At 42.2% G+C, this 21,051-nt stretch overlaps 1 protein-coding gene across 3 annotated transcripts in view; it reads right to left on the minus strand.

Annotated features, from left to right (window-relative positions):
• The window catches only part of MTMR12 (myotubularin related protein 12), a 764,164-nt gene extending 743,345 nt beyond the window's left edge, over positions 1–20,819 (minus strand). For 2 of the 3 annotated variants that reach the window (XM_086960495.1, XM_086960494.1), the window contains exon 1: positions 20,666–20,807. In XM_086960495.1, the coding sequence (XP_086816621.1) occupies positions 20,666–20,740 (75 nt within the window). In that variant the 5' untranslated portion in view covers positions 20,741–20,807. Of the gene's footprint in view, positions 1–20,665 lie in introns of all 3 variants that reach the window. The other variant, XM_086960496.1, reaches the window with a different exon arrangement.
• Positions 20,820–21,051: the final 232 nt, after the last annotated feature.

A 21,051-nucleotide genomic window follows, 5' to 3' on the forward strand; every position in this document is an offset into this window, starting at 1 on the left:
GCGAAGGACCGAGGGGAGAGAGAGGAGAGCAGGCAGAGGGGGAGATGGGGAGAGGGAGAAAAAGGAGATCAGGGGGAAGGTAAAGAGAGGGAGAGAGGAGAGAGAGAGAGAGAGAGAGGAGAGAGAGAGGGAGAGGGTGAGAGAGTGAGAGGGAAGTGAGGGAAAGGGAGAGAGGTAGACGGAGAGAGGGAGAGTGAGAGAGTGAGAGGGAAGTGAGGGAAAGGGAGAGAGGTAGACGGAGAGAGGGAGAGTGAGAGAGTGAGGGGAGGGAGAGAGAGGGAGGACGAGAGGAAAGGAGGGAGAGGGAGTGGAGTGAGTGAGTGAGTGAGTGAGTGAGTGAGTGAGTGAGTGAGAGAGAGAGGAGAGCAATAGAGAATAAATGGAGGCAAAAATCAATGCAGGCAACATTAACAGTCAAGGATGATGATGTACGATGAAATATAATTCAGGTTGAAAAACACAAACACTTGAAAATAAAACTTTGAAAAGATTCACCCAAGAATGAGGCTTTTAATGCTAAATCAATAAGATAGTGAAGCAATAAGTAAGCACAAGATTGCCTTAAATGTATTCTCAAATGTGCACCAACAGGTACCTTAAAGTACTTTTAACCTACAGTTAACCCATTTGTAGACTATTGTGCAAGGGATCCTAAACGATCGATGCTCTCGTGGTTTGTTTTCTGAACTCCAAAAAAAGAATCCCTTTTCTCATATGTATTCAATCAATCAACAAAGAAACATCACTTAATGCTGCTTGAAGGCAGGTATTACAGGCAATACAATAAATTCAATCCCAAACGCCAATGGCAACATCTGCTGTCAAACATTTCAGCATAAATATAGTATAGGGTACGACAGTAACTTTAAAGAGCGCCTGAGTGTTGCAGAGAAATTCCATGTATTCCCAGTATGTCAGCGCCGTTGGTATTTAGGACGAGCAGGCGGCCATAAAAAGAGGCCCACTCAGAATTGCATTTACACCAAAAATAACTCGGCCAAGCTGACGGCTTTCCGATAAAGGTTTTCTACTGTGTTTCCGCAGGCTTAAGAAGTGTTTTATTTTCCTTGAAAACCCGTATTTGTGACACTAGTGAGGAATTGACTGTGTGCCTAGAAGTTACCAGTATTTGTTCACCTTATGCTGAGTGCCAACAACACCACGATCACTATGCAATAAGTGCCCGCATTGCTGAAATAATCACAGAGAACGTGGTTTGCAATAAAAAGCAGGATATAATGTAGAGCTTCGTTCTGCATCTCTGAAAATGTGTAAATACCCTTTATACACAATGAATTGCAACTACCAAATTTAATGACAACCATGTAACAGGCCTCTGAAGATGAAAGTCTGAGTTGGCCTTACTGGGATTAGAACTTATGTCCCATAGATCAAAGTTACCTCACTGAGCCATCCTTCAAGGCAAATTAGCTACTTTTTGGCAGCCATGTCAATGCAGATTGCTCTACATTCTTCTGTTGATTTACCAGGCTCTCGTTCTGCTCGGAAATTCAGCTAACTCACAGCCAATTGGTTTTACATTCCAGCAAAGCAAGTCCATTACAATGATGTAAGAAGAATCCTAACTCGTGGAGCCGGCAGGAATGATTTGTGTACACCGCTGGAGTTTGTTTTGTTGAATATTTCTCACAGATCCAGATTATTTGAATTAAAAAAGGCTGCTACATCAACTGACTACTAGGGCACGCTTGATAAATGTCTTTATTTACCCGAGGTCAGGCGAAGCTTAGATACAGAGCACTCTGGAAGGAGCCGTGAAACTGAAAATACCCCCCAAAAAAATGAAGGATTGGGGAATGCTGACCGTTCTTGTTTGAGCGACAAATGACAGGGGGAGGGGTAACCCTGCTAACTTTAGTTCAATTCATATGTAAGAAAAATGGAGAGTGAAGGAATGAGCACTGTAGTGTTATGCTTGAATGTGAGTTGACTACATTAAAGAAGGAGATGAAATGAGGGCTGCAGTGAAAATATAGTCAAGGGGAAACCTGAACCTACTAAAAGGGAAAAGTAGAGGCAAGCATAACGCGGCAATAAATGGCAGGCACTGAAACGGAAGAGAAGAGCAAAAGAAACGTGCTGGAAGCCGTGAATCAAGTTAAAACAAGCAATGTCCTGAGCAAATGGTGGGGGTCTGAAGCAGTGGAGTGGGAGAGGTGAGGGGTGAGTCACGGGGAGATTAAAGGACAGAAGGCAAGCAGATGGAGGGACAGGGGCACGGCCTGGCGGCCGTGAAGTGCAGGCGGGGAGCAGAGCCTTTGAAGAGCCAGAGTCACAGCCTGCGGCCGTGAATAAGTGAAGTGAATAATTAGGGGAGGAGAACTGGCAGGCTGATAGGCAGAAGGCTCAGGCAAGCTCGTGCACGAGGCGTGCACTTCCCAAAATCCGCTTTTGGGGAGAGCCCTGGCCTTAAGTAGTGGTTTAGCTGCATTGGGGCTCTTTTTCCTATTCCTGCGGAATAGGAAAGGGGACAGCCCTAAAAAGGTATCTGGTTATCGCTACCACATCCACCACGGAAAGGATCACGAGGAGAAATATTACCTCATTGAATAGATCAAAACTACACAACACTCTGAACTACACTTAGGAGTTGGTGTGTACTTGCGGTGATTGGTGGGCCCACATTGCAGGATGTAAAATGACAGTGTTACCTATAATATTGTATGTGTTGCAGGCCCTGCCGTTACTTGTTTGGAAAGAGGGAACTTGTGCGATTGCAGAAAGTGTGCAACAAGTACATAAGGGGAGGGAGACGTAAACTGCGAATGAAGGGAAAGCAATGAGCTTACCAAACCAGTAAGGGAACTAGGCTGTCCTCATTTCACACTTGCTAGTACTAGGCAGAGCAACTCAGATTCCTGATGCAGCGGATGAGGAAAGAAACCAAGAAAGATTGGTGCATACTGGATAATAATTGATCAGGCGGACCGCTATGGGAAATACCTTGGATATCAAAAATACTATACAATGGGAACATTTATAGGTCTACAGCCATTAGCACTCTTTTAAAGTCATGCTAGGGGAGAAAGTCATACACGCCACCCTTCACTTTATTATAAAGAAGTGCAGTTTTAATACAAGACATGTAAAGAGATGCCTTTAGGGACTGAAAGGAGGGAGAGCACTTTAGGTTTTTTAGAATTTTCATGTATTTGTCATTTTAGGTATCTCGCTTTGGTTTATATATGTTCATTCATTTAGGTGGAGGCTTTAAATGCAAGTGCTCAAGTGCTAATCTCGTTAAAGTATTGGTTTCATTGCAACCTGATAATTCATAACAAGAAAACCTGAGGGTCTAGAAAGGAGCTTACAGATGTTCCAACCAAAAGACTAATGACCCCTTACAAAGTGAGTCAAAACATGAAGTATTGTACAGTCTATATAAACAGGATAACAGCAGTGGACCCAGAAAACAGAATCTCAAGTGATTGTTGGTGAGACTCAAAATTAATCATTGGATTCCCATCAAAGTCTTGTCATGATCAATTTTCTCACTTGGTCATCCAAAGTGGGATGGTATGTCTCTTGATCATTGAGACCTTTTCCATTCACCACCACAAAGTTGGGTCATGCCCACAATCACTTCTTAACCTTGAGAATATAGTGTTGATGCAAAAAGAAAAAGTGTGCAGTGCAAAAAGAAAAAGTGGCGATTTAAAATAGGGTAAAGAGTCAAATACGGAATTTTAATTAATATTGACCTCTCCCTAACTAAAAACCAGAACAGTGCAAAAAAGCAGTTTCAACATATAGCTGCAAAAGGGCCAACATGTTTCAACAGTCAGGGAAGAGGATCCCACGGCTTTCTTCAGGGCCTCTGTTCTAAATGTATTTGCTACTGCGTGAAATGATCACAAACAAACAATAAAACATACAGTATGTGAATAAATCAATTTTCAAAAAAGGATACAAGTAAACAATCCATGCTACTATCCTCTTCCCTGTCGGTTGAAACATGTTGACCCTTTTGCAGCTATATGTTGAAACTGCTTTTTTGCACTGTTCTGGTTTTTAGTTAGGGAGAGGTCAATATTCAGTAAAATTCCGTATTTGACTCTTTACCCTATTTTAAATCGCCACTTTTTCTTTTTGCACTGCACATGGTCCCAGACACTATATTCTCAAGGTGAAGTGATTGTGGGCATGACCCAATTTTGTAGTGGTTACTTTCGAGTCTCACCAACAATCACTTGAGGTTCTGTTTTCTGGGTCTACTGCTGTTATCCTGTTTATATAGACTATACAATACTTCATGTTTTGACTCACTTTGTAAGGAGTCATTAGTCTTTTGGTTGGAACAACTGCGAGCTCCTTTCTAGACCCCCAGGTTTTCTTGTTATAAATATAAGTTTGTTAGGGGATATTATCCTGGGCTAGGTCTTTAAATATCCCTTAGACCCTTCTCTCTCTCTGTGTTTTTGAACCTGATAATTCAGCACGCTTGAATATATTCATGGTATATTTTAGTATTTCTTGAAATGTTTTTCTAGTTCTTAAATAACGAACAAGGTTTCATTAGAAATAGATGGCTTGATTTCTCTGTTATTTTTAATCAAAACCAATGTTCAAAAGAATATGGGTAGGTTAAAGAATTGCGGGGCTTTGTTATTAATTGTCTATCCTGAAAATGTTCAATGATGTACAGAAAGAGTATATGAACTGAAACTAAGTGTTATTAGACAGAGAAGAACTTTACTCCAGGGAGTCAAGACTGACGGTTATCTAGTAACCGTAAACACGTTTTTTTGTTGAAGGATACAGAGAAGACACAGCGAGTTCTCCATGCTTCTACAGGAACAGCAGCTGCTGCTGCTTCTTTATTGAACGCTACTTCTATTGTTCAGAACAGGTATGCAGGTGTAAACCATCCTGGCAACTCAAGTAGGCCTCCTTTTGGCGCTATGTTTTGTTGTCTGTCGATTTAGATTAGGTATATAGATTTCCAGATTCATGTCCTTATATAGGTACAATTCACATTGCCCTTATTTAGGCCTAGAAATCCAACCCTTATTAAGGCATTGCTCATGCTAACCGAATACAGGCATGATCAACAACATCCGTCTATCCAAGTCACAATGAGTTCAAGGAAAACCAGACTCTTAAGCCTTTAGGACTTCCCCTTGCTTGGATACTGATTTCTCCAAGAACTCATTTATTATGCATGAACATCTATTCCTATATGACGCGGCTTGCCACAGCAAGTTCGGAAGGAAGCCAAGTCCCCAACTGACGCACTGACTAGATGCGGTCATCCTCCTCGCAGAGAATCCAGCTCCAGTGTTTCTGACTCACCTTGCAGGGTGTTAAGAGATAGAGAACCGGAAAGAGATTCCAACCTCACTCATTCTAAGGTATGGAGCATACTAGAACCTAGAGAAACTTTTGCCAACTCTTGGCTAAACTAGATTATAGCTAAACAGCACCTACTTCTTCCCTCGTACTACACTTAGGTTAGGTACACTGGGGTAGGATTATTTTAGAAGCACCAGATGAGTATTTTAGCCTGTGTTATTTATGTAGGTATTTTTATGAATATATGTCATAGCTACAAACCATGCTATTACAGTATTATTGTATCTTACTGCAAACGCAGTACATATTATACTTCACATTCTGTCTTTGCAATTGTAGCAGTTCATATCTCTTGCATGAGAAATAGGACTGTTCAATAAACCCTTTTTATTTAAACGCCGGTCTCCCTATTCCTGTGCAAACTCTGTAGAAACGATTAATGCACGATTGACTGAGTGAAACGGTTATTTATTGCTTCCATGATTCTGAGATTGTTTAGACTCAAAGGGAAACAAAGTTGTCATGTTTATGCACTTGTCAGATACGTATCCCTTCTTGTTTATTCGAGAAGTTTCTAGTGACCTCTGAGTTAGCTGGCACACACAAGTAATTAAGTTTAATGTACTCGATAAAGACATACTGACCTCAGTCCTATGTCAAAACTATAGTGTATATTATGCCAATGCACAGAGCCTATCAGGGATATAGGAACTACACTACATGGCGTCCAATGGTTTGGTAAGGCACTAATTTAACACTAGATACTGAAGTAACTCAGTCGTGCTTTTCTCAGAAACCCCTACTCATAAAACTCCATAAGACGCCAGGAGTGGGTAGGGATAATATCCGCCATAGCTGAGTAGGACGAAAATCCTATGCATTAACTGTTTAGTTTGTTTAACATTGAAGGATACAGTGTTCCAAAATATTGTGCACCTTATCTTTGTTCCCTTGAAACTTGAAATTGTCATTAAACAATGGCCGACTACACCTATAACAACAAAACTGTACCCGACAATGCCGCAGTACTTTTTAACAATACATGTTTTAATGGAACCGATGAGAATGCAATAATAATTCCTTTAAACTTATAAAACATGGTCTAACACCAAGAGGTGGTAGAGCAGTTTTTATGATAGAGGCACACGAATCTCACCAACCAGAGGTATCATGGATAGCATGCCCAGAATCAAATCCAGTAACACATGTGTTTCACTTCTACAAAGAAGATGAACCACCTGGGGAATATATTCCTTTCGAGGATATTGAAATTCCAATCACATACCAGGAGCATGAACTCTGGTTTAAAGGCGCCCTAAAAGATTTTAATCACATTACCAGGCTTGACCCACTAGGTAGACAAGTAGCAACATGGCCTATTTTAGTCCGCTATACACCACATCATGACATTGAAGAAGTGACAGATGTAGAATTACTTGCTCAACTCAAAGAGTTAATAAAGATTTATAGACAATTGGTCCAATATGTCATGCGGGCTCTCACAGTCCAACCATCATTAGTCATTCCACAACAAACCTCTCACCAGGGGAATACATTAAAAATCACTGCAAAGACTTTACACGCAGTCATGGGTTAATTGCCCGCAAATCGTGAACAAATTCCGTTCTGGATAGCTCAAAAAATTACTCCAATAGAAGCGGTATTTCCTAATACCAGCCCCTATGACAAACATAAAATTCTAACAATCTGTTTACCAATGGGGATAACACCACATCTGGAAGACTGCACCACTTGGGGCATAGTCTCCGCTGCTATCAACACTAAAACACATGGTGTTCCATCTATGGCGGTAATACCAGACGTCCTGAAACAGATTCAAAACTAATATGGGGCAGAGACTGCTCTGAATTTAGGTATGAAATTACTGAAAAATTATAACCAGGTCCCAACAATAATATTATCTAATATTAAAGGAGAAGCAGCATCAGTGGCAATCCGCCAGACATTAAGGGAATATGATGTAACAGAACAACCACAAGAACTAGTCAGAATAATTGAAAAATCCTATGAAGAATTAGGCAGAGGCAGTTTGGGTGGGAAACTAGTTAAACCACAACTGTCTGAAAGTGCTGAAAAGGCCTATACAAAAAACACTCCTACCTCTTCTAAAAAGAAGTGGGAAAATAACAAACAACATTCAAAAGAGAAAGATTCTCAATCCCGAGGTAGGTCTCCTCAAAAGGAGTCCTCTGAAAGGAGGTATAACCTCAGAAATAGGGATAATTTGAGAAAACCAGACAGGTATCCAGATATTGATACACGTTCCTCTCGTACCTATCAGATATCGTCACAGACATCCGAAAGAAGAGGACAGTCAGATCAAAAAGAAGAACGTGTGAAGTCCAAAGACGCTCAACACGTTCAGAAAAACAAAATAAAACCTAAATTCTCCAAAAAGAAGGTAGCAGGTCTGAAGATCAGACATGCCGAGGATTCTGAGAACACAGCTCAAGAACGGAGAATGCGCTCAGACAATGTTTGCAGGGCAGCAGAAGTATCAATAGCTCGCCAGAACCTGAAGGGACTTCTGGAGACAGTAGACCTGAATGAAGACATTCAAGTTGAAACTGCAGACACCAGGTTTTCCACATAGGTTATATGAAATATCACTCCAGGTGGAGGGAGACATACCAAGACAAGTAAAAGCACTCTTTTGAGAGTATCTTTCAAAGGGTTTTGATATACTTCTAGCAGAACGAGACTGGCCACCAGAATTTGTCTGAGAGCGCCCACATAGCAAAGACATCATTATGCCAGCCTTCTCCAACCATATTCCAATACATTTAAAATATACTTATGCCAGGAAATGGGCAGTTGCCCAAGCCCCAGCATTATATAAAAATCACGTAGGACGGGATGAGGACTCGCCTCACCACAAAATCCAGTTTAAAAAAAATAAAAAAAATAAATAAAAAAAATCAACCAACTGCGCAAAGCAGTACCCAGTTAAGCAAGAAGCTAAAAAACAGGTCAGGGAGATCTTAGATCAACTTGAATACTAAGGGGTGATTGAAACATGCCCCTCATCAATGAACAATCCTTTGTTTCCTGTTTCTAAACCAGGCAATACGTATGGTCTAATTTTGGATTAAAGACACCTAAACTCTTGATGTAAAACAATTGCCGTGCAAAATGCACACAATACAGCATTAATGAATAACATTGTGCGTGAAAAATATAAAACCACATTAGATATTTCTAACGGTTTCTTTTGTCAAAACATTGCACCTGAACAACATGATGTTTGATCTAGAAATGTCTGCAGTATTCCCAAATCATGAATATTTAGAGGGTTCATCAGACTATAAGCAAATGTATTGTTATAACCATTATGCCATCATTTCTTGCACAAATCTGTAATGCCTAGAAATGTATAGATGTATAACCAATAGGAACATTGTCCTACACATCCAAAGGGTAGTTCAAAAACTTTTGCTATGAAATTTCCATATTTTTTCATGGTTGAATGTATCTAATGCTGAATCATTTTATTTAAAAAATGTGAACGATTTATTTTGCAGCCTTTATTGCCTAAATGTCTAGACAGGGTTTCAACTTTTGGAAAGACAACATTGAGACAAAAACTGTCTGGGGTACAAAAGATTGGCAAGTGCAGGGGGTAGAAGCTTTGTTTAGAGCCTGTCTTGCCTTGGGTTGGCCAAGGTCAAAGATATGAACACACCGACCATACCTATACCTGCAAGTAATAGCATTACACGAGGGGAGATCGATGTACATAATAGTTTGCATCACAACAGATCAGATCAAGAATGGAAAAAATGGTTGCTCTAGCCCACAGACACAAACAACTGTCAAGATTGATGCCTAAATAAAACACAGGGTTTCACTATGAATAGGCCAGACCCAAGATATGTTCAAAGACAGCATCCTGGGGTAGTAACAACATACAGTGTAGGGAAACTATGCCTTGATTGGCGACAGAAATCTACACTTGAGGATGTACAACAACACTTATCTTTACTTAAAGAGGGCGCAGACCTTAGGGAATTCTTGCTTGGACCAAGAAAGCTGCGTCAAAAACGTTTCATATATGCCAGTGTATACACTGCTTATAATGAAATATGGAAGCGTTGAAAGTTTTTATTAGGTCTCGTGGCGTTGAACAGCGCGTAAGCGCTGTCTCACCAGAGATCTATTGTTGCTGGGTCTGCTTCCCAGGAGACAGCACCTGGCCGCGCGCATCTCCAAAAAGGCGATCGGCGCAGGCCACGCACGCGCAAACCTGCTCGCTGTGGCTGTCACCTGGAAAGCTCCAGCGCATGCGCATACACAGAGACCCAGTCCCCACTGTCTGCTCTCCCCTGTCGCACCGATCGCTCTTCAACCATAATTCAGTGCTCCCCCTAGCCACACGCTTCCCCGGGCACAGCAGGCTCGCTTGCGCCACTGCTTCTTACCTTTCCGTGAGAGCCTGACCTCCGGCGCAGTCCTGAGCTCGACGTCCGTCTTGCGGGATCACGGGCTGAAATCCTCCTCCACGTAACAGAAAGAACAGCGGGGCATCTGTAGGGTCCCCGCCGGACGCTTTTTTTTTTTCTTATTGGCTAGCGAGACCCGCAAATAACAAGTGCGCTTGGCACAATGTTTAGTTTTTGCACTTCCTACTTCCGTCAGTGGACGGGATCTAAAGCGTAAGCAGAGAGCTGCTGGCTTTACATTGGCTGAGAAGAGCAGATGTTTCTGATAGGCGGGTTCTGTCTTCACTGGACCTTGTCCCATAACAGCTTCAATGATGCTGTTTTCCGCTTACAGCCACCCAGCCTGTACATTCGTGGAGAGTCGTCACCTCCTGCTGCCCGCCTCTGCCCCTCCCTCCTGGAATGATTCAGAAAAGGGGGTGGTGATGAACAGAGTGTCTGAATTAAGCAGACCACTCTTACCCAGTCCAAAGATCAGGGCTTGATCCATCACCGTTTTTTAGCTCACTGCACCATCCCAGCTCAGAACTTGGCTATATGCAAATTAGTCTGACCCTGGCCCAGTGCATCATGGGAACAGGGCAGACCAAACTACCAAGCCAATTCTTATACTGGGAAGGAAACAAGCTACCTCCCTCCTGGAAGCTTCGGTTCCCTGTTCAGTTCCCACCCCCTCCTGGTGTTGCACGGTCTCAGGCCGACCTCCGCGGCTCCCTCCTTGGGAGCTCCTGCTCCACCTTTATTTCTGCCCGCGCAGCCTCTCGGAGCAGATACGAGATTGGTGAGTGTGACCCGCGGCTGTCACCTGTCAGAGGTGCTGCCCACGCAAACATGGGGGGGTCAGAGGTGTGACAATAGCGGTCTGTTGGCCCATGTTATAAGGTGACTGTTTATACAGTTCGCATTTTTAGGTTGGACTACAAGTCCCAATATGCTTCTCTTTAGATGGTTAAGCAGGATAGAGTGAGATCTACTCTCCTGCAAGGCTGGCAGATGGCTCCAGAATCAGACTTTACTTTCTGGTATTTCAAGTATGTTACTTCAATTGGCGTAGTTGAAGTGAACCAAGAATGCATCTCCAGGCTTCTAGAATGCTCTAGGTTGCTAGAGAATGACTTTGGTTGTTTGTTAACCGTGTCCTCGTGACTTACTGGTGGGCGTAGAGACTCTACACTTACTGTGGTAAGTGGGAAAATTGCAGCTTCGGATGTTCCGTATGGGCCCAGTCGAATTTGTTGGTGAATTTATTGTTAAAACTGAAGTACACATGACAGTAGGGCATTTTATTTGCATTTCTCTAATAACAATGTGCCTCGAACTTTACTGTCACTCTTATTTTCTTTCTTTCTATTGTATGGCTCCTCTTGTTTTAGCCAGTCTATCTTGTACGTGTTCTTTCCATGAAGCATACCTTTTTACCATCTCGTTGTTTGACTGGCTTCTTTGCGTCCTCTACTTGCTTTTAAGGAGCTACTTTTTTTTCTTTTTATTTACCATCCCATGGTACATGTGTTTACCAGTTGTCTTCCTTATGTGCTTGTCTCGCCTCACTTTGCTCTCTCTTGTCCAAGTGTTTCTCTCCTCCTACCCTCACTCTCGTTCTTTCGCTCGTGATTCCAACCTTTTTGTTTTCCACATTCCCCACTTTTTTGCTTCCCTCCTTCCCTGCCAGCTTAGTTACTTCACTCGCCCCTGCTCCCAACTCGTTATTATTTTGGTTAGCACTTTTGAGCTACATTTTGAATGAGCACCACACGTGTTCCAGCCCTGCCACGTAGGGCACTGAGTTTGACATCAGTAGTGTGCCCCAGTCTGAGAAGTGATTTTTGGGTATCAGTGCATGTTGCAAATGCTAGCACTAGTGGCGGCCTCCCTCAGAGTTTCTGTCCTGTCCCAGGGGGATCCTGCTACGGGGGGACTATGGTTAAGTTTCTTGCTATATAACACTATATTCTCGCTTGACACATCAAAGTGCATTTTCACCAACATTACTGCTTCATTGCTTTTCACCTGAGAATGATTTTACACTTTTAATTATGAAATGTTCCCTTCTTTCCCCTCAGACCCCCCTTTATTTACACCCCATCTTTTATATCTAGTGACAAGGCGTGTGGGGCATTTCTCTTTTCATTCTAGTCTTTAGCCCCCTTCAGTTCACGTGATTATCCTTCCGTTTCCATAAGTCTTTACTGAGGTTGTACATGATATTTCCCTTTCTCAATACAGATCTCCGTTTCTGTATGAACATTTTCCACAGTCTGTCTCCTTAGTGTTCACACCAATCTCACAGAAATACCCTAACTCCAGCATCCTCTCTATGCCTACATTTTTTATTGTTTGATTATTTAAAATCTTTATAATAAGGGTCAATAAAAATGCAGCTTGATGGTGATCATTTAAAATGTCAATAAAACCTGTGTTGTATACAAAATAAAAATATATAGCCTTATCACTAACAGCCTACACGGAAAAATTATTTAGGAGTACTACAATAAATTGTGAAAAATACTACCAAAAGCAATACCAAAAGCTCCAACTTAAATACCGCGAGACCTATTACATTGCAAATGCTTGTTAAATTAGCACAGTTAATTAAAACCATTGCTATAGAGTATCAACATAGCACAATTATCACGTTAAAAGCAAAAACTAAGAAAACCATCAAGGTTTAAGTTCCTATACATATAACTAAAAAGGCAATCTTGTAGTTACCATTCTTATCACATAACAGGATTCCAAAGCCTAAAATAAAATAAATTAGTACGGGAATACTAGGCCAGGGGGCGAAAAAAGTCTGTAATACGTTTTTGGGGGGGGTTTGGGGGACTGGAAGAGCAGGGGCCGAGGAGGGTAAAAAAAAAAAAAAGATTGTCCAGGAGCCTCACATATTTTCCAATCCTTACAAGCACTTGAGTGTCTAAGAAAAGCAAAGGGCCGATGCCTCCCAACATGTCCTGATGCCCCATTTTAAATATAAGGGTTTTAAAAGAAGTCTTCTGAGAGCGTCAAGGGCGGGACAACAGCACAGAAGATGCAACCATGATTCGAACCTGTAGTTGCACAGTCTGCAGGCCCCCTCCTCACTTGTTGGAGCCCATCGGTTGAAGGCAGTGGAGCGCAGACCTAGGAGACGCATGAACATTTTGTTCTTCCAAGCCACTGCGTTCAGATTTTCCAGGAGGTAAGATTGAGGTACCCAAGGGAGGTATGAGATATTCAGGGGAAGCAAGACAGTTGATGTTTTTAGAGCCTGGGAGTCCATCCGGTGGTAAATTTGTCTGACCTGCTTATTGATAACCTTTTTCCAGACTGTGTATGGAATAGTGTCTGTGGTTAGTAATGAGTTATCGATGTCTAGCGATCTTATGGCCTTTATGATTTGACGATTCCACGGATTCCAAGGGCTGGCAAGAGTTTTTTTTAACCTGGCTTTTAGGGTGTTGTCTGCGACTTTTAGTGTCCTTATAAAGTATTTCAGGGTATCAGCCTCACAAAAAATAGATTGTCGTTGAAGGCCCAGCTCCAGTCGTAGTCTTGCCCTGTGGATGAAGTTCGGAAGATGGAAGATTTTTTTATAAATGGAAACTTGGGCGTGGTCGAGACTGGCAGAGCATGCGCCAGGGAAGGCCTGATGCCCATAGTTTAAGGCGGGGAGAAGAGTGGCTTTAATCACCTTCAGAATGGGTTCTTCAGAAGGACTACTCAAGGACTGGCTAAGTTGGATCAGAGAGTATGTTATTACTCCAGCTCTCTTTTTCAAGGCGGCTAGGTGAGCTGATGGTCTAGAGGACTCGCTAAACCAGACCCCCTGGTAATATATTTTGATGTTGTTTTGATCTTTGCGGGCCCAATGCTCCACCTTCAATTTTTCTTGTTCTTGCAACAGCCAAATATCAAAACCTTTGTCTTTTCCTGGTTGATTTTTAAAGCGTTAGCAATATTATATTTGTGGAGCGTGCTTAAAGCTCGTTGAAGGCCAGATTTTGCCTGGTCCATTATAACAATATTGTCGGCATATTGCAAAATGTGCAGGTTCGTTTTTGCAAGGCCCAATTTTGGCGGAAGGAGATTGCTTTTCTCCAGGAACGTTCCCAGGTCAGGTTGAACAAGAGGGGGGCGAGAACGCAACTTAGCTTTAGGCCGTCTGAGGATGGAATTTTTGCAGAGACTGTCTTTGGGCCAGTTTTAACTCGCACCCATGTGTTCTTATGCAAGGAGATAAGGGCTCCTAACAGACTCTGAGGGATCCCCCACTTGTCTAATTTCCTCCATCAGGTGTTACGAGACACTTTATGAAAGGCAGCGCTGTAGTCTATAAAGCAGCAATAAAGAGGTAGATGATTTTTTTGTGCTGCTTGTTGACTCAGGATAGCTAGAGTGGTGATGTTGTCTATTGTAGAGGCCGAGGATCGAAACCCAGTTTGAAAATATGGTAGAATATTGTTTTCTGCTACCCATTCCAAATATGGAAGATTACACAAGCAGAGACTGCAGAACGAATACGAGAAATTGATCGTATTAATTTTGAGAAATCTCTCTCTGCAGTAGACAACGGGTTAACAACTGTAGCCCAGGATATATTTATTGGACATCATTGTGTCTTCTGCCATAGACATCATGGAACAAGACTTGGTCATGTTGCAACACGGTCAGTCTCAATTACATTCTATCATGCTATTAGGCTGGACGCTACAAAATTTGCGTGCTGGCTATGTGTCTTGGCGTTTAAACAACACTACGTCACTGTTTTCAAAATTCAATCTCACTGATATACAGATCAAACTGACACAAAGGGAAGCAGACTACACGGTGCTGAGCATTGAAAAACTGGAAAAATGACCATTCAAAGTGGCCGAGAAACCAGTGGATTATACATGGTAAAATTACTCTGCCTGTTACAATTTTCCATTTTCAGTATTGCCTAAAACATATACCAGCAGGCAAATATGAAAGGCTAGGTAAAGAATACATCAAGACATCCTGAAATTTACCATACACACACACACACACACGTTGGAGTGGGGGGCGTGAAGTGTTTTCTGACTGAAAACGCACTAAGCGGTTCTCTCCTTTGTCAGGGTATTAATTTGCACAGGGCCTGCAATGGTTCCAATACAAACTTATCCTGTCACCTGCAAGGCTCGCCAGCTGCAGTGATTAATCCAATATGGACTACTTTCTAATGGAAGTTACCTCATGTTCACAGCTGCTGTGGCATGTTGCCAGGTATCCCATATCTAGTGACTGTTTCATCCAGGGACACTTACTGTATGCAAGTACTGTTTCCACAAACCAAGACAGACAGGAAGTCGCCTTTATGGCCTTCACTGAGCATCTCTTCTATACGAATTGATACTCTTAAGAAGAATGAAAGTCATTCTTTTGCAACAAACTGTGCCACTGACCTCGGCCAAAGAAACCTATGATCTACAAGTCGCAAGGACTTCTGCTGAGATACATGCCCTTTTTAATACAAACTGCCCTATAAATTTCTCCGAAATGTTGGAACGCATCTTAAACATGTCTCATACGAGTGGTATTGCACATGTATTTAAGACTGTGTGTTCAGGATTGTTAGCGTCTTCTCAAGCAGTCCTCTGAATACTTCCCAACTTCGTGCACTCTGTGTTTGGCGGACTGCCACTACTTTAGACTTGTAGCAGGGATCCTATTTTTGCTCCTACTGCTACGATATGGCAAGCCAAATCACCATCACTCCAAGCACCATAGAGAGAGCTCTATTGGAGATGAAGTGTCGTGAGCGCATCGTCAAAATTTTAGGTTTACCTCGTCTACGAGAATTAAATACCATATGGCTTCTGTCATTCAGACCAATCCGGCAAGATTGCATCTTACCTGTTCTACGCTGCCTGCTTTCCAGTGAAGAATGCGTGCTAGACATCGGTCTAACACTCCCAACAGTCATGCCTACGGATATCGATACTCTGCTCGACCCGGTAACGGCCCATGCTCCGTGTTGTCCCCAGCGGCTACCAATCCTGATGACGACATTCATTGAGATCTCACAGACGCAAATTGCTACTGCTGAGGTACGAGAGGAAACAACAGGCACACAGGTAACATCCGATACGAACATTGCTGATGCGACCAATGCTGAAGGCGATGCTGCTCATCTATGTGCGGTTAGTCTTCTAAACGAGGCAATCCAATTTTATCCTACAATGGTAGACGACTTTTTGTCTACAGACATAGAAGATTTCATGTTTTCTCCAAGCCCTAATACGGACTTTTGATTGTGGCACATAGTGTCTGGCACACAATGGTTTACTTGAAGGTCTCTTCTCTAGAAGACATTAAAACTTTAAATGAGGCTCTTACGCAAACGCTACAATGGTTAGCCCAGAACCCAACTACTCCCTAAAAACTGAATTCCTGCTGATTGCTCCACATAATCACTCTCCACCTACCCTGGACTGACTAAAGCAAATCACAGCCCTGAACTGCACCCCTCACGTGGTTGATTCCGCTAAATCGTTAAGCATTACTTTGGACAAATTCCTTAATATGCAAACTCCCATCAATGCCACTATTAGGGGTGCCAACTTTCATCTTAACACCCTCAAGACATACAGCCGGCAGTACAATCCCTGGTGATCTCATCTTGAATATGGTCTGGTGACCCTTGCAGGGCTGCCTAAAGTAAGATTGGCCCCTCTTCGAGCCACTTTCAACGCATCGCCCAGGCTCATCACAGGCTCCAAAAAGCACAATCACGTTACACCGGACCTTGTGCAGCTTAACTGGCTGTCTATTGAAGCGAGGATTCGTTTTAAAATAGCTTGCCTCAAGCATAAAGCCTTGCATCACAAAACTCCGGCCTATCTGGCGGACAAGCTTGTTCTTTCTGGCTAGGGTCAGAACTTAAGAAGTACGTCCACACTTCTCTTGAAACCTCCCACATTCAAGAAGAAAAGTACTTCAAGAAACAGGCCAAATAGATTTTCCAGACTGATCACTAACTGTTTCACCATGTTCTTTTTGACATGTCCCCATGTTGACAGACTTGACATTTACCCCAACATATTGTTCTCCATTTATTTTTATTTGGTTATCAATTGTTATTCTAGCCTAGGGCGCTCACCCTACAGTTTGGTCACCTATTTTACTATGTTGTAAAAATGTTGCAAAGCTCACTTGTGTTTGTTTTGCTGAACGTTACAGGAAATATTTTACACCCTAGGAGAAGTTGTTCTAGTGTGGTCCTTTACCAGGTCCCTGATCTGGATTGTGTACTCCTTTTGTTTCACTGTGTTGACCTCTATTGTACGGAGTTTATTCATGCTCTCGCCTTTTGTACAGCGTTCTGATACCCGTAAGGGTCATGTTCGCACTTTATAAAACTTTCTAAATAAATTAATGGTTGAGGTACTCCAGGTGTATTAAAAACGTGCTCTGGGTATACTTGGCGCTAGAGACATATTATATAAAACACTTGAAAAAGGCTATTGGGTCATGGAGAACAGATGGGTCCATGTCACCGAAGGTAGAATGACCCAGTCCTGGTGTTTTCTTTTAGGTCGAGCCTAGTGCAGCGCGCATGCGCGGCTCTAGGAGAGGGCCTCTTTGAATCACTCCAGACTTCCAAGAGACGGCTCCGTGTGGTTCGGACTCCTCTCACACATTTTATTAGCCATTGCGTGTTGCTTTAAAAAATGAAAGCACACAAAAGGCCAAAGTGGGTGTATGTTTCGCCTTTTCTGTAAACGTTTACTCCCATGGCCTATGGGTCTCTGGAGCAAGCAGCGGCGTGCAGCATGCCAACTGCATTCTAGGATCAGGTTATTAATTAACCCAGCGCGGTCGCTTTCACTTTTGCAACCGCACTGGGTTAATTAGTAACCTAACAGTATCTACAAGTGGTTAAATCATGTGGAATGTTGCTTTACATCTGCTTTGCCGGTGACAGAAACTGATTCTTTAAATGCATTCGTAGAGACTGCATGGATAACAACACCCACAGGGAGCCATCTAAATCTTGATATCTACACAGTACACGCATAAGTACACAATATTCCCACAAGCATCACATGTAAGACCTCAGTACCTCTGTTTGTGGTTGGGTGTCCTCACTAAGTTTATATAAACAGGTAAAGCTGCCACGGTTACACTAGGGAATAGTGCCACTATCTTTAACCAGATATCCTCACTGTCCTGGTATCTAGATGAAAAGCAGTTCTTCCAGGATCAGATTACTAATTAACCCAGCGTGTCGCTTTCACTTTCGCGACCACGCTGGTTTAATTAGTAACCTAACAGTATCTACAGGCAGTTAAATCATGTGGAATGTTGTTTTACATCTACTTTGCCTGTGTTATGTTTCAACCCCATTGATTGTTTAGTCGGGAAGCACCCCGACTAACATCATACTAGTGCTGTGCTCATTTGAAAGTAAAACTGAGGCATACATATATAAATATATATATTTTATATAGGGATTTAATTGTATGCTCTAATAAAATGTGTAGAATAGAATAAAAAGCCCACATGAGTTCTGTCACCTCTGAACAAAGCTGTCAGACAACGCAGTTTTCTAGGAAACAATGTTCCTTCTACACCCGCTATTTATAGCTTAACTTTGTCTCTGCTTTTGTGGCTGCAGCCGAGCTGAACCTTTAGCAGGGGAGGTTGTTGAGAGGGAAAAATGCTGTTTCTGTTAAATGTTTAAGCAGTCACAGCCCTGCATTGCTAGGAATTGGCTTGTAAAAAAGGAGAAATTTTGATTAATTCCTTCATACCAGTAATCGCAGGTTTCACCAGCGGTCATAGATTGACTATACTCCTTTTATTCTCTTGTTATTTCACTCATCACTTTCACTTGTACAGAGTCACTGTTTTCAATGTACAAGTCTTTTTCGATATATTGCTTTGTTTAACAAATGTATTGTTTTCATGTAGGATGTTTATGATGCAGACACTTGATTTATTTTTGGTCTAGTTGCATTTGTTATGTATCAAGTTTGAAATACACTTGTGTGGATAATTATGTAAAAATGTTTTGTAAATATGTGTATGTAGATACGTGTCATTTTCTTGCTTAAAAAAAATAATTTATTTTGAAAAATCATCAAATAAATATGAAATAATAGGTATAAATAAAAATACCTTGTCGATCTTGACAAACAGCGTCTTCGACATTCCTTAAGTGTGGATATAAATATATGTGGCTAGGCACTTTCATGTGTTTTCTCATTTTGCTAGGAATCAAGGCATGATCATTATGCGGACGAACCAACTCTTCATTCGTTACCTTCGGGTTGTTTTTTTTCTTTTATTCCATTCTCTTTTCATTCTTCTCTTTCTACTTTTTTTATTTTATTGTTCCCTTCAGTAATGAAATACCCGCTACCCCAGAAAGTCGCCACGCTACTTCCCTTCTTTCCCACAACCCTCCTACATATCAATTGAATCCCTCTGCGCTTCCTGCATACACATACAAAATTCCTCCCACACCACCTACATTATCTCCCTTACCTAAAATTCGCTTTCTTGGTGTCTATCCTTGGCATACAGACCCTTCTGCTCTTCCCTCCACTTTCGCACACTCTCTCGCACTAGCACTTTTGCCCTCACACAGCTGGTGTCTCTCCCCTAAACACCCACCCTTCCAGGGTCGGTGCAGCCCCCCACATTGTCCCACCAGTTACGGAAGCAAACCCATGGCCCCTCCTCCCTGGAGCCCAGATGGTGCTACACATTTATATCTAGGAAGAAATTAAACATTCAAGAGACTTCCGGTCTCTGAAGCATTTTGCCCTTTGACTCACACTTTTATTAACTTGACATGCCTCAGTGGGAGTAAAAACACTTTCTGGACGGACCCGTGAAGTGTTAGTTCCACTCAAAGTGCCATATCAACATATTTAAAATCCTTTGGTTTTCACACAATATTCCCATATTCTCCCTGATTGCCCAGAACTCAGTGGAATGAAGGCATCCAGTTCTTTCACCTCTCATATAATTTTTGATCGCATGTCTGTGCGGCTATAAGGTCCCAAAGGCGAGACCTATTGGCTATACCAATGCTTGTTTTATGTGTATACAATCAACTGAATCAAAACTACAAATGCCAAAATCTCAAAACTACAAATGCCAAAATCCAGTTGCTTGGTTTAAAAAAAAGCCACTGGAGAGGCGGACTGCATGCTTGGTGACATCGAGTCATTTAGGAGCCTAGTGTTGGATACTCGAGTACTCAATACCTCATATAATACTTTAATGTTTTATTATACAAAATCTCTTGGGTGACAGGAGTTCTGGATTGATATTTGGGGGGTCCTGTTGATGTCTACGTCCAGTGCTGGATACGGGGTTAAGTTGGCTGCTGGCTGATGTTTAGGCAATAACACTTTGCATTCTGTTAAGTGTACTTTCAGATCACCGGCATATGCGTTCCAGCGAGATGACGTAAGCACTTTCCATCTAAATACAGGTGAGTAATAATGGTTGGGTGTGTGTGAAATCGGTCGCTAGAATGGTGTATAATTCAATATACACGGTTAGCAAGAGGGGAAATTGATAGAAATACATGGTCACAACTATATACCAGTCAAAATGTAAAAACGCCCTTGGAGATCGGACATCGAACTACTCATCCAACATTAACTCCCTCTTGAAACGTGCTGGTTCGGTTGCACATTTTGAAGAAATGTAAAAAGCTGCTCATAGTTTAACAATGTACAGTTTGCGTCGATTAAAGAGCGATGGTGTCTGATGTATGTGTAACAACTGGGGATGATGACCCAGAATAGGTACCCATGGGTGCACGATATTAGGGTTGGTGATGCAGCCTTACTTTGCTATATGTTCCCCGGCAACAGGATGCTGACAGGAAGACAGTTCACACCCTGCCACAACTCTCCCCTCTGACTCACCTCGGGGGCCACATAAGATATAAAGGTTGGCTTAGCAGGTTTCGGTCCTCCGACAGCTCCCAATGACCCCAACATCTCGCAGGATGCCAGCTGGATAGGTTACCTTTTCCGCCACTACTGCTTCAGCCCCGCCCCGCCCAACACAACCCACAATAAACAGACGGACCGTCCCCCACATGGACACAGAAAAGGGACAACGACGACAAAACTCCTGACAGCCATTGATTGTAATAGAAAACGTCCTAAACGCCGAAGGAATCCGCCACACGGTACAAAAATAACGGCCATCTTAGACGTTTTAACTTCGACTGTCGAATACAGAACAAAAAAAAACATACAGTTGTAATTTAATCGTATAGTTTCTAGAATTTCTTTTCGTAGTGGAG

This window comes from Lissotriton vulgaris, chromosome 3_1 (genome assembly GCF_964263255.1).
Source record: "Lissotriton vulgaris chromosome 3_1, aLisVul1.2, whole genome shotgun sequence".
Taxonomy (NCBI): Eukaryota; Metazoa; Chordata; class Amphibia; order Caudata; family Salamandridae; genus Lissotriton; species Lissotriton vulgaris.